Here is a 17,303-nt window from a genome sequence, read left to right as displayed (position 1 = left end):
TTCTTCATGTCTCACTTGTCCTGTTCTTGCACTTCCCACCGTCTGGTGTGGGCGTAAGGTGCTCCCCTTCTGCACATGGGCGCCGTTGGTCTTGCGAGGGAAGAGGGAGGCAAGTGGGGGGATAGGGGAAAAAGTCAATGCCTGTTCTACACCCTCTTCTGTTCTTGGGTGTTTCCCGTTCAGGGGCATTGAGCATCCAGATCAACTCGCGGTAGTCTGCTGGTTGTGTGGTCACACCGCTCTCTTGACCTGGACTCCGGAGGGGTCCCCTTCTTGTCTGATTGCAAGGGGCCCCTTTACCACTTCTTACCCTCTCGCAGTCCACTCAACTAACCGCGCGGCCTATTCTGGCTGGCACATGGATCTGGGGTGTTTTGCCCTGATGGTCTGTTGTTCATGCATTGCTCTCACTTGCTAGTTCTTTGCTGGAATTCCCCGGCAGCCGCTTGCCCCCCCTTGAAGTCTCCCCCTCAATTATTCGTTGCTAGCGTTCTAAACCTGCCGACGCCCATTGATGTGGAGGGGGGGGGGGCTTTGTTTATGCAGGGCCCCCCGGTGGGATGGTTGGAGGATTGTTGGGGCACTCTGGCTGTTTGCCGCTTGAGCCTGCACGTCGAGCCCTTGGGCTGGATCTTGGAGGGGCCCTCTCCACCAGGTGTGGTGATTGCTCAGGGCCACCAGGCCGTTCTGCACTGCCGGGGGTGCCCCCCACTGCTGCCCATCCACTCAGGTTCTTCTTGGCAGCCTGTGCACTCGGTCTGGGGTATATTGCCCCGTTAGCTGCTGTTCGCATGCTGCTCGCTCTTACTGGCACCTCGGGTGCTGGGTTTTCGTTTCTCAGCCCTCCTCTCCCCCTCTTCGGGGTCATATGCACGTTGCTGGCTCCCTGCTTTTGTCTGGCCATGACCTCCGCTGTCTCGGGGTCACGGAGCCCCTTGGTGCCACTCGGGCGCTTACAGTGGATACAGGGCGGCTGCCATTTTGGGGTCAGGCGTCCCGACTTCGTGGCCGCCCTGGTGCGGTTAATCGCCTCCTCACCGCTTGATTTCTGCCCCGCTCAGCACTCACTTCATGCAGGGCCTCAGCGGGAACTCCCTGATCCTTTTTATGGCCCCCACAGTTACCGATGGCTTTCGCTTGTTGGGCCCTCGAGCGGAGCCTCAGATCAAAGTGTCCGCCATCGTGGCCGGTCAAGCCACGCCCCCCCTTGCAGGCCTCAAATATCTGCTATCACCCCCACCACTCCATGGCACCTTTAAGCTTGCCTCCCTTCTATTCTTCACCTGCCTGATGCTAAGCAGGTCATTGTCTAAGCATCGCATTTACAGACTCTTGGATGCCTCGCTGGATTCTTCCAGTTGCTTCCTCTCAGGGATGTGTTATAATTGCAGAGCTCGCTTCCGTCGTCACTGCGGGGTCTCACTCTCTCCATTAATTTCGATGTGCTGCTTTTCCCTTTAAAGCTGCTATTTCCACAAGACAGTATGTTGCTGGCCACTACCTTGTTTTCTAGAGTGAGACAGGGTAATGCCAGGGCATTGCACGTGCAGTTCAGGGATGGGCGACACTTGGTAAAGGACCAATCCTCAAGCATCCCCCATAGCTGTCCTCAGCAAGGGCTCTACTGTCGAGTCAGGCCCTTGTCTTCCTCATAGGGTGTGGGCCCAAATCAAGCCCTGGTCATCTGCACAAGGTATTGGTGCCTTTTTCTCACAAGCACTGAGTGGCTGACAGCACTTTCATTTTAGCTCGAAGCTCGTTTTGCCTCAGTGTTTCACGCAACCTCTCACTAGCCTTCCTCACTAGTAGGTCTGCAGATAGGGTGTCAGCATCCACTTTCCCAACCAAAATGGAGACCATCATCCGTTGAAGAAGGACATGAGAAATATCCCTGTCGGGATGTTGCAGCAGGCAGGGTTCAGTCCGCCTTATTGCCAATGTAAAGTTGCGGGCCCTAGGCCCACATGACTATGTAAAGAGTAAGACGACACAGATATGGTAGATGTGGTTATCTCAACTGGCCCAGGGCACCTGCGCCGGGCCCCTTTTATTAGCAGGGTCACTTGACTGGTGACGCCCGTGTTTGAAGAGTGTGGGCTGGATGTTAGCATTGCCCCTATGGAGGAGCTCCATCATGACCTGTGCAGCAGAACACAAGAGCCGCCAGCAGTTAGTTTCTTATCCGTTCCCAACAGAGACCCCACCTTTGGATGCCTCTACTTCACCGTGGTGGTCATTTCTTTTTCACTGTCTGTTGAGGAACCAAAGTCTTGAGGGTTGCCATAAGTCTTTTGGCTGGTGCTCTTCTTTGCAAAGCCCAAATCGCTTCATCTCTACGTGCCTAACAAACAAAACCATGAATGTGACCTAGTGTATTGTAACTGGTGCTCATGGAAAGAGCTCCAATTTCCTTGGGCCGAGCACTGCTCTTGCAGATTTCAGCTTGAATACCCGAGGAACAGGAGGGATTCCAGGCAGGCCAGGGCTGTGGGGAGAAGTTCCTGTGCTCCTTTTCCTCTAGCAACTTGTTCAAGACTCTGGAAAATGAATTTAAGTCGCTTGAGTTAGTGATGAAATCTGCAAGTTTGTTTACCTATTTATTTTTAGTCCTATGATTAAAACAAATGTAAAATGTGCTCAACACTTAATAGAAACAGCTATTTATTTGGATAACCACCCAAATAACACAAACAGAAAGTAATTGGCACTGTACAAGACCATCTACTTCCTCATTCAAACTTCCAGCTCGGATTGTTTTTGGTCCTTTCTATTCCATAGTCTGTTACTTGGAGATGAGAGGACCCCATTGGTCTCTTTCTTATCTAGCCTTCCACCCTATGGAAGTAAAGGCATTGTTACTTACCCGATCTGATGCAGTCAGATTTTCAATACCGATTAGATCACGCTGCAGCTCTGTGAGTTTCTGGAAGTTCTCCAACCGAATAAGGCTGTTCTGGAGTTTAGCCGTCATGTCTGTCACCTCTTTTAATGCATCTGTGCAGATAAACAACAGCAATAATTTAATAGCGCACAGAAGTGTACAGTGAGAGCTGAGCAGTTACATAAGCATTGTGCTGAGTTTGAAGCTAGAATGTAAGGATTTTGATTATGGGTAATGTTCCCATAAAGGATCTACTGTGGGGCTTACCCCATTGGAGTAATATAACTTCGCATGAACAATCCCAAAAGCAGGGGAGAGTTTCCCTTCTACGCCAAAAGAGACAGAGTTATTTGCCTCGTGTTTATTTCCATATTACATTCTTATAATCAAATAAAAACACTCCTTATGAAAATGCTGTTTTAACGTCAAAAGATAAATATTAATTTATTTTCTTTCTAGTTATGGTAAAAAACAATGTTGTTTATATAAACTCATTTAAAAACATTTTTAAAAACATATTGCTACAACGATACAAAAGATTTTTCACATAATTCGATATATCAAGAACCCAACTCATTACCCATTCATATTATCTCCAGCATCTTTTATCAAAGTTCATCTCTATATTCCTATTGTACATAAAATCAATAAACAAAATTCCTGTCAATGTGGTGTTTCGGTGGACTTAAGTATGGTACACACAAACCTTCATCAGGACATAACGATAAAAACTGAAAATGAATGTGTATTGTTGGCAGGCCTTTCTTATACTCCTATTTTCTTATTGCCCCCAGTCGGCGACAACCACATTGGCAAAAGGGATTGCGCTGATTAATAGATGTGAGGGATTGAAAACCTGGCTTCATTTTAAAAGGAGGGCCTGGTACTAATTTACAGAGGAAGTTCAGGCTCCGTGTTAAAAGTGAAAGAAATATTTTGGGGCAATATTTTTCGGCCAAAAACACTAAAAAGTAGCCCTTACAAAACACAAGAGGGCGGAATAGAGAACTCAACTGGGGCAATAAGAAAATAGGAGTATAAGAAAGGCATGCCGACAATACACTTACATTTTTGTTTTTTGATAGTTTTTATCATTATGTCCACAGGACTTATTACATTTTCACTTGACTATGGAAAATGGGCAAAGCGAGGACTATGAACTGCTGGAGATGTGGTACACCCAATGCCTCCTTTTGCCATATGGTCTGGGTTTGCAACCACATATTAGCACACTTATAGCGGGTCCGCGATCACGTTGCACGGGCACTTCAGATGCTCGGGACCCCAGAGGCAAAGGTTGCACAATTGGGACTAATGGACAGAAGGCTTTTACCAGAGCACAACGGACACTAACAGGAATTGGCTTCCTGGCAACTATAAATGATATTGCCAGACATTGGAACCAGACACTACCATCATCGACTGACAAATGGCTAACCAGTATGCACGCGCAACAGCTGAACTAATGATTTATAAGTGGAGGGGCTGCAAAAAGAAATACTTGAGAACATAGGGTTTATGGACCTCCTGTCTGTATACTGGCTAATAGGTTATGTTGAGTATGACTCGACTGTGTACATTGCCTTACATAGCCAATACTCCATAATGAATTTTTTGGACGATATCATTGCTCCTTGTACCCACTGTCTCTTCCTGTTATTTGTTTGAAGAAAATAATGTTATGTAAAAAAATAATATTCAGATGACCATGTCTGATTGGGTATACTGTAACAGTTATGTTTGTTGGTAGTTAGGCATGATTTTCATGATCAAAAGTAGCTCACACTGTAGACAGAGGATGTTGGAGACCCCTAATGTAGACAATGTATTCAGGTAGGACTATATGGCATTGCATAACAGCTGTTTAATGCTCAGCCATTGATTACTGCTACACTAAATATAGGTATATGCAAGTTGAACACTATTCTAACTGCATTTCTTACTCAGTTAACAAAACTCCACGATTAGAGGTAACCTGCGCTAACTAGACAAAGAGCAACAATCCAGCCATAATCCCTTTTAACATTCCACGGTAATACTTTGAATACGCCGAAACAGAAGGTTACTATGCCACAAAACGTTTGTTATGAAAGAGACTATTGGGGTCAGAAGGTACTAACAGCAAGAGACAAAAACATATTTTACACACTATTCTTAATGGTAGTTCAGAACAATTTAATGTAAATATATCCTCTGAAATGCTGTATAGCTCTCAAATACATTCTTATCTGTCATTCTCCTCCCAGTTCATGGACTGTACCTAATGTGAACACGAACTTGCATTAAATCATGCACAGCAGGCTTAACTCATGTGCTGTCTATTATTATTCATTAATCAGACGAAGGGGAGAAAATAAATAAATTCAATTTTTTTCAAACGAAGCATTTATATGCAGTATGTGAATACCAGCCTTTAGTGAATTTACTTTTAGCAAGGTCATCTTATTTCTAAGTCAGTAAGAGTATTGGTGTTGGTGATCCATTTGAACAAACCATGATTAGAGAAGATTTGCACTATGATAATTCTTTTTGGGCCTTCCTTTTATTTAATATATGTATAGTATGATTTTTCATTAGTTACAATTAAATCTCAACTGTTCCACAATTCACTCTCTCCACCCACGTTCAGAGAGGAGCAAGTTACAATGCAATATGTTACCATCAGCCAAATTCCAGCTGTATCTCAATACATATGAATTTCAAAAGAGCATTATATGCATTATGAGCACCACAAACAGTGGAATGATATTACACACCTAATTGTATCTCCGCTAATTCCCATACCATCTTACCATCTTGTCCCTGTCCGGTTCAAACCAATTTGCGCCTCTGTAGTGCTACATGTATTTTCAGCTTCTGAGATTGATGTAACATTTGACTATGTGTTTCAACTGATTCAATTTTAAATGTACATCATTTTTGTGCTCTTGCATGATTTAATGTTGTGCCTTCTTGCAGCCTCAGAGTGGATTGTTCACTTTCTTATCAGCACAGAGCACAACAGCCTTGCTGGAACAGAATGTGTGGGATGTGCGTTTGAAAGTGTGAGAGAGGAATGTACTTCTCTGTCTTGGACTTAAAACACAGAGGGCTGGACAGCTTCCGTCTTGACCCCTGAAACAGACCGGTACAGTCAACGGTCTAGCATCCGCCTCTGCAGTTTTTCAACGAGTAATGTTCAAAATATTGGTTGGCTTACCCAAAGTATTAGTATTCCAAGACGATGTGCTAGTGTGGGGGGTGAAATCGCTGTGAGCACTACACGATATTGGTACAGACTTTAAACAGGTTACAAGATGCAGGTTTAACTGTGGGAGTCAAGAAATGTAAGTTTGGTGTCAAGCAAATTGATTATCTAGGGCACACCTTATCGAGGGATGGAGTAAAACCCAAAAAGAAATTATTGGATGCCATTACAAATGCACCATCACCATGTGACAAAGAGCAATTGCGCTCATTCCTGGGTCTTGCAGAATTTTATTCCAAGTTTGTTCAGCATTTTGCTGACAAAGTCCATATCCTCAGGGCACTAATGAAAAAAGGTATCAGGTTCATATGGACAGATGAATGCAAAAAAGTTTTCCTATCCATTAAAGAACAGATTGTTAAAGTTGTGGCGTTAAAACCATTCAACCCATCGCATCACAGCATAATTGTGGTGGATGCCAGTGCGTATGGTCTGGGTGCAGTACTCATGCAAAAATATTTGGGACACGAACGGGTAGTGGCCTTTGCATCCCGCACCCTCAAGGATGCCGAGGCTACTTATTGTGTCATTGAAAAGGAAGCCCTTGCTAGTGGGGTGTAAACTACTTCAAAACTTACATCTGAGGGACCCTCATAGAATTGTTCACCACCAAGGGAGCCGGAAAAGCAACCCACAGGATTGCTAAATGGCTGTACAGACTCAAAGGGTAAAACTTTTCCTTACAGTATGTTCCAGGCATTCGCAACGACAATGCCGATTGTTTATCCAGGCTACCACTAGAGAGTGATGATGATGATGTTGACTCCAATGAAGATTGTGTGGTGGCAAGAATAGCTGAATTATGTGAGGGTGCCATCTCCATTGATGAGTGGAAAGCTGCGATAGCGACAGATCCTAAAAATTGAATTGTCTTATCCATCCAGTTCCAGCTATATCTTAAAAAAAAAATTGGGTGGGTTTTGGACAGTCTGGACAGAACTCTTGGTTGTGGATGGCGTGCTGCGTAGAAGCGGTAGGCTAGTTGTCCCAGCAAGTTTGCAGTCCAGATTATTAAAATTGCTGCATGAAAGGCACAGTGGTATGTCTGGGATAAAAAGGAAGGCTAGAGAGACATTTTGGTGGCCAGGGATGGACAGGAATGTAGAGGAGCATGTACGAGAATGTGTAGAGTGCATGTGCAGTGACAAAACTCATCAAGTAGAGGAGTCCCAGGGAGGAGCCTAGCGTGCAACCAAGATGGCCGCGTAGGCTTACGGCTCTCGAGGGCCCCCGCAACCTCCCACGTCTATCCTGACTTAATCCTGGTTTATTCGACGGGCGTTTGCAGATGAACTTGCGCTGAGGTGCCACCAGTTTTCCAAATCGGGATCGGACGCCGGGAACCGGAATGGTTGCACTCCGAAGTTTGCGGCCTGCTCTCGCCTTGTTCCCGATCTCGAGCTGGTGAAGTGCCCGGGTACGAAGTGAACAACAGCGGCTGGTTGGGCTCGACCTGTCACGGACCCCGCACTTTCACTTTCGTTTTCAAGCTCGTTTTCTGATATCGGCTGAGAGACTTTGGTGTTTCAGAGGGGCGCGGACGGCGGAGTGTCTGGCCTGACTCTCGGACTATACATGGGCTTACTGTCGGCGACGGCTGTGTTCAATTGAATCAGCTACCCGGTCTCTTTTTCCTGGTGCGGGCGGGTGCCAACCTTGGTGGCCTCCGGACGATGGCGGCGAGACTAGACGGAGACAAGTCGAAACCCAAGTCAACTCGGAGGGGTGCCTATACCCAGGTCAATAATATGGATCGATATGCGCAGGCAAAGGGATCCCCTGGTAGCTCACATAAATCGCCTGAGAGGCCTAAAGAGGTCTCAGACCCATCGTCAGAATTGACTTTGCTGGACGTCATGGGCGCCATTGAGGAGATGAAGACCGCTGTGGGTCAGCAGTTTGATACCTTGGCTCATAAATTGGACGCAGTCCTGATCGATGTGAATTTGGTCAGGGCAGACCTGTCCAAAACTAACGAGCGGGTCGACTCCTTGAGTCAAGCGGCGTTGAGTCGAACTGTTGACGTGGCCGCCCTGCAGACGGAGGTCCGTAGGTTGCGGCTAGCCAGTGATCTGACGGACCGTCGACTTGAGGACTCCGAGAGCAGGGCTAGACGGAACAATGTTCGTATCATTGGAGTGCCGGAAAAGTCGGAGGACTCTGCTGCGGATCTTTTTGTGGAGGATCTGGTGATCAATCGTCTCGCGCCCAAGGGACTGAGCAAGTTCTTTGCGGTGGAGCGGGCCCACAGGATTCCGGGTGGTGCGCCCAAAGTGGGTGCTCCCCCGCGGCCTATAATCGCCCGACTCTTTAACTTTCGGGATAGGGATGCTATCCTTCAGGCGTCGAGGGTGGCCGGGCCGCTGAAGTTTGAGAACTCTAATGTTAGCTTCTACCCGGACTTCACGCAAGCGGTCCAAAAACAACGGCTGGGATTTTTGGGCGTCAAACGGCGCCTGAGGGACATGGAGCTGAAGTATGCGATGTTATTCCCGGCTAGGCTGCGGGTTGAGTTCCGGGGTCGCTCACACTTTTTCGACCGTCCGGAGGCGGTTGGAGACTGGTTGGATGCCCTGCCTCGGGGACAGGATCGAGACAGTCGGACGGCGGAGCGCGGACAGGATTTGGTGGCGCAGGCCTAGAACTTGGTTCCTGGTGATGGACTGGACTGGTGTCGTTTTGTACCTTGGCTCAACTGGACCCTAGTTTGGCACAATATGCCCTCCAAATGCCTGGGGGTTGTGGGGAGCTTATTGGGGTCCTTTCCTCCTTCTGGGGTTCTTTTTGTGGTATATGTTAGGGCGACAGGCACACTGCGAGTTGGGGGGGCTTTTTGGGCTCAAGCAGGGGTGCAGGGAGGGGGGAGTTGTGGTTTGGGGATTGTGGGGGAGGGGGGTTGTTGGGGATTGTTTGTTTGTTTCGCAAGGCAATGTGAAGTTCTCTGCTGACTTATCCGGTTTGTGCTTTCCGGGATGTGGGTATCATGCACGGGAGTGGGATGGGGGGTAGGGGATTGAGAATCCTTTCGTGGAATGTAAATGGACTGGGGGACAGGATCAAGTGTGGGGTGGTGTTGCAGTTTTTGAAACGGACTTCGCCCGACATTGTTTTCCTGCAGGAGACACATTTGATTGGGAACTCCTTCCAGGCCCTAAATAGGAGGGGCTATCGCCTTGCCGCTCACTCTGGTTTCACTTCTGGCTCTAGGGGAGTGGGCATTTTGGTTAGGGCCTCTCTCCCATTGGAGGTGGACGAGGTGCTTCACGATGATAGGGGGCGCTATGTGGCACTGGTGGGGAGATGGGAGGGTAGGACTGTTTCGCTCGTTGCTGTGTATGTGCCTCCGGGGTTACAGACGGCTACATTTGCTGATCTGGGGCGTTTGGTCCTGGGACTCCCTGGGGGGGTTATGGTGTTGGGGGGTGACTTTAATGCTGTTGTCTCCGGGTTGGAGGATCGTCACCCCCCCAGGGATCTCCCTAGGGCTCAGGCCTGGTTGGGTGGCTTTTTGGACACCTTGGGACTTGTAGATTGCTGGAGATTGATGCACCCGGGACAGGCGCAATATACCTTTCACTCGGGGGCCCATGGGAGTCTCTCGAGACTTGATTATATGCTTATGCCGGCGATCCAAGCTGGTATGATTGGGGAGGTGCGTCATTTAGCCTGTGGTATTTCTGACCATTCCCCTATATGGTTGCAACTGAAGGTTGTCCCTGGGGCAGAGGGGAGAGTAGCACCCGTTAGCCCTTGGTATATACGTAACCCTAAGATCCGCGGGGAACTGGTCAAGTCCACTGATCACTACTTCAATGATAATGTGGGGTCTGTGTCGTCGGCCGTCTCCCTATGGGAGGCTTATAAAGTGGTGATCAGGGGGCAGGCCTTGTCCCTTATCTCCCATGCTAAGAGGTGCGAGAGAGCAGAGGTGGTTCGCCTGGAAACTGAAATAGCTGAAATGGAGGAGGACTTGGAACGGGGAGTTACTGATGAGAAATTGCACGTTTACAGCCTCAAACGATCAGATTATAGAGCGCTGGTCACGGAAGCCGCTAAAGGGCTGAGTAGAGAGCAGCAAGGACGACTGTATGATGTGGGGGATAAGGCCGGAAAGTTGATTGCTTGGTTGGATAAGAAGGAAAGAGCGAGCAGGGTGGTGCCCGTTGTGGAGAGAATGGATGGAGTGCGTGTGACTGACCCGGTGGAGATCGTTGACTGCTTCGCGGATTATTTCCGCGGGGTATACTCTCCGGTTTCTGTGCGTTCGGGAGAGGATTCTCATCTGTTTCTTAGAGATATTGCATTGCCAACCCTATCGGAGGCTGATGCAGTATTGATGGAGGCGAAGTTGTCGTCAGATGAGATCGCTCTGGCCATTCGCTCGATCGCATCGGGTAAGGCTGTGGGTCCTAATGGTCTTCCCATCGAACTATATAAGTTGCGTCCTGATAAGATAGCGCCGTATCTTCGGGACATGTGTTTCGCGGCACGTGCGGTGGGCTTCCTCCCCCCTGACCAACGCCTCGCCAACATAGTTGTGATACACAAAGAGGGGAAGCCGCGAGATCGCTGAGCCTCCTATCGGCCCATTTCGCTGTTGAACGCAGAACCCAAAATTCTGGCTAAGGTATTGGCTAATCGACTGGTTCGGGTCGTGGGCGACTTGATTCATCAGGATCAGTCCGGTTTCATACCCCATCGGAATACCGCTCTGAATTTGAGGCGGTTGCACGGCGTGCTTGCTAGAGCGGAGTTTATACGTGAGCCGGCCATCTTGGCATCTTTAGATGCCACTATGGCGTTTGACACTTTGGAGTGGCCGTATATTTGGGCCGTGTTGGCGAAATTTGGGTTCGGCCCTGAGTTTATTGGTTGGGTAAAATTATTATATGCTGACCCACTGGCTCAGGTGGTGGTGAATGGTAGGGTGTCGGCTCCCTTCGCACTGGGGAGAGGTACGCGGCAGGGATGTCCGTTGTCACCCCTTCTCTTTGCACTTTCTTTGGAGCCTCTCGCCGCCTGGTTGCGTTGGGAGCAGTCGCTGCGAGGCATTAGATGGACGCCGGAGTTTGAAGACCGTGTCTCCCTTTACGCGGATGACATCCTTCTGTATCTCACCTCTCCCCGGCGGTCGCTAATTGTATTGGTGGACGTACTGAATTCCTTTGGTCGCAACTCTGGCCTGGTCATTAACTGGGCCAAGTCATGTGTTTACGTCCTCTCGGGCGAGGCCCCCCTCCTACCACGGGATTGCCCCATCCAGATTGCTACACTGGGGTTCAAATATTTGGGAATCTTTATCTCTCTGGATCCCGCGGTCCGCTATGAGCGAAACCTTCTCCCTCCCCTCCAGCGACTAAAGGCCGACGTCGCGAGGTGGCGACGACTTCCGCTCTCGCCGCTCGGACGGGCGGCATTGTTTAAAATGATGTCGCTACCTCGCTTCTTGTATGCTTTGCAAAATACTCTAGATGTCGTGCCGGCCCGTTATTTCCGGGAGGTGGAGGGTCTTCAGCGCCAACTGTTTTGAGACGGGCGGCCGCGGATTGCTCTCGCCAAGTTGACGCTCCCTTGGTACGATGGGGGGGTCGCCCTCCCCGATATTAAACGATACTATTGGGCGTCTCAGTTGGCGGCGGTGAACCACGGGATATACGGTCCTGCCTTGAATCCGGCCTTCGAGATGGATAAATTGCTGCTCCCGGGTGGGGATTATAATAGGGCGCTGTACTCGGTGACCCCGAACACGCGGTTGACAGGACCCACGCAGGTTGCGGTACGTGTGTGGCACGCGGCGAATGCTGCAATGGGGTGGAGGGATCGCTTGACTCGGGCGACGCCGTTGTATGCCTCCGGGCGGCTGGGCTGTTTGTGGAGATCGAAAGGCTTTGAGAAATGGGATATGATTGGTATATGTAAGGTGGGTGATCTTTGGGCGAAGGGGTCTTTCAAAACGTTTGACATGCTTAAAACTGAATATAAATTAAACGATAGAGAGTACTTCCGGTATGCGCAAGTTTACCATGCGCTGTGTTCGGTTTTCAGGACGATGCTGCTATCCCCGAGTATTCCCCACTGGAGGATAGAGTGTTGGATGGCTACGTGCCCGACAGCACTATTTCTCTGATTTATAAGAAGCTCATTAATGATCGCGCGGACTTGCTGCTCCGTCTGCGGGCGGCATGGACGGGCGATGGCTTGGAACTGGACGATGAGGACTGGGTTTCGGCGGTGGCCTCCCCGAAAGAGGTGGCGATCCCGGCCCGCTTACGATTCGTACAGCTGAAGATCCTTCATAGAGTGTATGTCACGGGGCCCGGTCTGCTGCGGATGGGTTACTCGATGGATGGACTGTGTAAGCGTGGATGTGGCCTGCCTGGTACCTTTCTTCATATCTTATGGGAGTGTTCGGAGGTTGTGCGATTCTGGAATGGTATCCACACCGTAATGGAGGAGGTCACGCACGTCGCTCTGTTGCCAGAGGCTAGGAGGTGTTTGTTGAATGTCTGGGAACCGAATGATTATAATGCGGCACAGACGCAGTGGGTGACTCTGGGGTACATGGTGGCTAAGCGTAACATTGCACAGCTATGGGGCTCCCCGAGGCCGCTCACGATCGAGGTATGGAAGGAGAATATGGACTGGTGTATGTTTAGGGAAAAGACGGTGTATGTGGCGAGAGGCAAGCCAGGGAAATGGACTAAGGTATGGGGTCCATGGAATTTATATCGTGGACGTATTTGCACCCCGCCTCTGCCATTAGAGGTCGATATTGCTTTGTCCCCCTAGCCACGCATTCTGCGGGATGGTGTGAGGTGTGTTCCATGCTTTGTCCTCCCGTTGCCCCCCATTACCACTTTCAGACAAGAACTGCTTTGGACACTGTACGTTGCTCCCCATCCTGGGAAGGGCACCCTGCTATTTCGGACTCTCATTGCCTTGAGTGTGTTTTATATTTAATAGAAAATGAAACTGTTTTTTCCGATTGCTCCTGGCCTATGGCCACAGCCTGTTACATGTGCTCACGAACTGCCGGGAGCTTTGACTCTGGTTCATTTGAATGTGTGGCGTTGCACTGCGGGCCCTCGGGCTCTATAGCGGCCGGCCCTGGTGGTTGTAGGCCCTTGTCTGTATTTTATCGTGTACCTACGGTTTCTAATAAAAATAAAAAATAAAAAAAATACCGCATGCCCAAAAAAAAAAAAAGGAGAGGAGTCCCCCATCGCCTCCACCAATTTCCCGAGTATACCATGGGAAAGAGTGGCTATAGATATTTGTGGGCCCTTTGCGGCCAAGGGAATAACCAAAAAAATACGCTTTAGTGCTAATTGACTATTATTCGAAATGGCCGGAAGTAGCATTCACTGGAGACATCAAAGCGTCGAATGTCATTGAATTTTGTGACCAAATCTTTCGCAGAGAGGGCTGTCCTGACATGTTGGTTACATACAATGGACCACAATTTTTAGCGGAAGAATTCAAATCATGTCTTACTAAAATGGGCATTTCTCACCATACCACCGCCATTTCTAATCCCAGGGAAAACGGCCTAGTTGAGAGATTCAACTGAGTCTTGAAGGAGTGTGTCCAATTGTCTGAAAGTAGCGGTGGAGACTGCAAGAAGGTGGTTACAGAGATGTTGTGGAGTTACCGCACTAAACCCCATTCCGTCACCAAGGAATACCCATTTAGACTCCTCAAGGGCAGGCAACCAGGAACAAGAATTTCTCCCGCATGGATGCCTAAAGGTTTTCCACGACATATATGCGACAGAAGTCTAGAACGTAGAGTTAAAAAGCACCAAGAGAAGTATGTGTGCAGGCACAACAACAGATTGAAAAAGGTTAAACGTGTATTTGCTGTTGGAGCTTGGGTGAGGACATACAACATGGGCGTTCAAAAAAGAGGTCTGTCAAAATGGTCGATGCCCAAATGTATAACCAAGGTTGCAGGTAACAGTGTTTGGCTGAGTGATGGCAAGAGGTGGAATGTTCCTAGTATCAAGTTGTGCAATGCTGTGGAACTAAATGCTTGGTTGGAAAAAGCGGGTGGTGACCAAATGGAAAAATTGGAGAGGGCGAATGGCGGTAATGTTATGGGAAACAAAAAACGTGTCAAAAGAGACTCCCAAATGGCATAATGATTATGTAAGTTATTGATATCAACGGTATTATTCATCTATCACATTATTCCTTATATTCTGTAATGTATTCTTGCAAATTTATGTGTACGTTCATTTTATTACTCATTGTTCTATTATTGTTCTATTATTAAGAAGGAAGATGTGTTGTGTCCTAGCATTCTCACCTTGGTTACCAGCCTCCCAGAGTTCTGGAGCTGGACTAAAAGGAGGAGGAGACTGTTACTGCTGCAAGGACGTGTCTAGGGGTTGTTCCGCTCTACCTGAATAAAGTTCCTGCTTTAAATATATTCGTCTGCGCCTCTTAAAAATTCCTACCACATGTGTATAAATGTCCCTGTAAGATGCCTCCATGTAGGGCAATTGCTGAGTACACATGCCCAATCCCAATCCTGAAATTCTTCACTCAGATCGGTTTCCCACTGAAGTCTCAATGCACTCATATGTGGTGTGTCTTTTGGTGAAATCAAAGTATACAATGTGGTAATTAATTTACCCTCGCCTGCCATGTCTGGTAGGCTTTGATTAATGATGTGTGCATCTAGTTCCTTTGGGAGCCCCACCCAGGTTTTGTGAATTGCCTCAGCCAACCCTGTGTAAGCCAAGAAGCATCCCCCTGTAGGTTCCCATTCAGCACAAAAAGCGACGTAGCTCATCAGCCCTTCATTTTCAAATAGGTCTCCTAACGTGTGTGGAGAAGTGCCTACCCCCCTCGCCTCAGAAGTGTTGGTGATATAGAGCTAATTCCCATTAATCAGGGTACAAAATGTTGGGAATACATATATTCATCATTGTTATCTTCTGTAACCTGCTCCCATATATCTAGTATTGTTCGGATCTGCATCGGAAGTAGCCTGCTTTTCTTCTTGTGCATCAATGGCAAGGCTACGAGTGCACACGGTTTGACCAGCCGTGCTAGTATACTGTGTCTGGTTGCTTAGTGGACTAATGCATCGCTTGCAGGGGCCTGTGTTTGACCTCATGGTCACAGGTTCAAATCCCGGCAGGTGCACTCAGCCTTTCATCCTTTCTGAGGTCGATAAAATGAGTACCATTGAGTTGGGTAATAATAAACTTCTGTTATTCAGCGCCAAGATGCCCCTTTGGGAGTGAACGTGCGCTTTACAAATATACATGTTATGGTATGTTATACTTGTCACTGGGTCAGTATACTGTTCCATTAACCTGCAAATGGGAGGATTTATAAAAACTTCAGGAATGTGGGGCCGTTACCCTTGGCACTTCAGGCTAACAGTAACACTCTCAGACTGATGCGCGCTCTCCCAGTGCCCCCACATAATAAATGAAGAAGCTCATCTAGTCGCCTGAAACAAGCATCTAGTACCCGGACAAGTATATGTTGAAAAACACACGACACGGGGCAAAATAATCATTTTACTAATCGCTATCTGTCACATGAGCGATAACGGGAATTTCAACCAGCGACGGACACTGCTCTCCAGACTATCTAGCAATGCCCCCACATTAGTTTCCTATATTTCTGTCATGTTGGAATTCAAATACACACCAAGGTATTTCATGGGGGTCGTATGTAGACATATGCCAGAGAAAGATCCCGCTCTCCGGTCAGGCGCCTGCACTGGGTAAAGTACAGACTTACCTGCATTAAGTGCAAATCCCGAATGAATTCCCACCTCTGTGATTGGGTCATGTACTGCAGGCCACAAGCATTCAGGGTGTTGTAAGGTCAGCAAGATATCATCTGCATATAGGGAGACAATCTTCCGCTTGTTCCCAACCATCACTCCCTCTGCATGCCTAGATCACAGCAATCTTGCTAGGGATTCAATAACAAATGCAAAAATCATCACCGATAGGGATCACCCTGTCTGGTCCCTCTTTCCACCAACGAGCTATCCGAGAGCCTATTACCCATCTTCACCCAGGCTTTGCTATCTGAATAAAGTAACTGTATCCACTTTAAATAGGTGTCACCCAATCTATACCGCGTTAATACACAAGTCATGTACTGCCAATTTACAGTATCAAATGCCTTGTGGGCATCTCGACTGGCAAGTGTGCAATACTCCTCCCCTTTCAGAATCTGTTCTATTATAAGAAATAGCTTACTCATATTAGTGGTAGTGGTCCCGTCTCCCACAAACCCCAACTGATCCGGATGCATCAGTTTCCTCCCTACCTTAGCCAAACACTGAGCTAATATCTTTCCCAGGATCTTTGCGTCTACATTAATCATAGATAATGGATGAAATGATCCACATTCAGTTGCATACCTCTCTGGTTTAGGCAATATCACTATATATGCTTCTCTCAGCGTGACAGGTAGCACTCCCTGTTCAAATGCCTCCTGACACATGGCAAACAGCGGTGCACATAATAAATCTACATATACCTAATAAAATTCAACCGTTAAGCCATCATTACCTGGTGTTTTTCTCGTGATCATTTGTTTGATAGCCCATCTTACATTCCTCAATTGGGGCATTCAGTATTCCTCTTATCATCTGTCTCTGGCAGCTGTGCCTCATCTAGTATGGTACTAATACCCGTTTCATCATACCCTTCTTGTTTCACATGCAGACTAGAGAAAAACTCTGTAAAATAGCCTAGGATACCTTCATGTATTATGGGAGTCACTCCTTGCACATCTTTCATTGTAACAACTACGTTGCCTCCCCGTTCTCCATTGACCAACCATGCCAATAATCTTCCTGGTGTGTCACCCTGATCATATTGGATCTCCGTTTATGTCTTGTAATCATGGTGACTTAGAGTATCACATGCCTCATCTAGTTCCCCCCTGCAATATGAATGTGGTGCCTGTCTATCTATATCCCCAATTTGGCGCTCTAGATTCATTACTGTGCGTGTTAATGACGGATTCACTTCGTAAGTGGTAGCCATACACTTACCTTGCACAATGAATTTGAAAGCTCCCAGAGGATCCCTGCCAAATTTACTGAGCTCGTATTAGTAAGAAAAAGTTCCCTCACCGATTCACGGATTACCACCCATATGCCTGATTCTGTAAGGCACGCGCCTGAAATCACAAC

General features: G+C 47.9%; 1 protein-coding gene across 4 annotated transcripts in view; it reads right to left on the bottom strand.

The window, feature by feature from the left end:
• Window positions 1-17,303, bottom strand: part of FARP2 (FERM, ARH/RhoGEF and pleckstrin domain protein 2) — a 1,344,877-nt gene that overhangs the window by 251,105 nt on the left and 1,076,469 nt on the right. For all 4 annotated transcript variants that reach the window (XR_014970597.1, XM_085634160.1, XM_085634162.1 and 1 more), the window contains exon 19: window positions 2,864-2,994. Coding sequence is in view for 3 of the 4 variants with exons in the window: in XM_085634160.1 (XP_085490286.1) it covers window positions 2,864-2,994 (131 nt within the window). In the remaining variant the exon portion in view is untranslated. The remainder of the gene's footprint in view (window positions 1-2,863; window positions 2,995-17,303) is intronic.

This window comes from Triturus cristatus, chromosome 11, assembly GCF_964204655.1.
Source record: "Triturus cristatus chromosome 11, aTriCri1.1, whole genome shotgun sequence".
In the NCBI taxonomy this organism is placed as follows: domain Eukaryota; kingdom Metazoa; phylum Chordata; class Amphibia; order Caudata; family Salamandridae; genus Triturus; species Triturus cristatus.
This window is presented reverse-complemented; position numbering and strand designations above follow the sequence as displayed.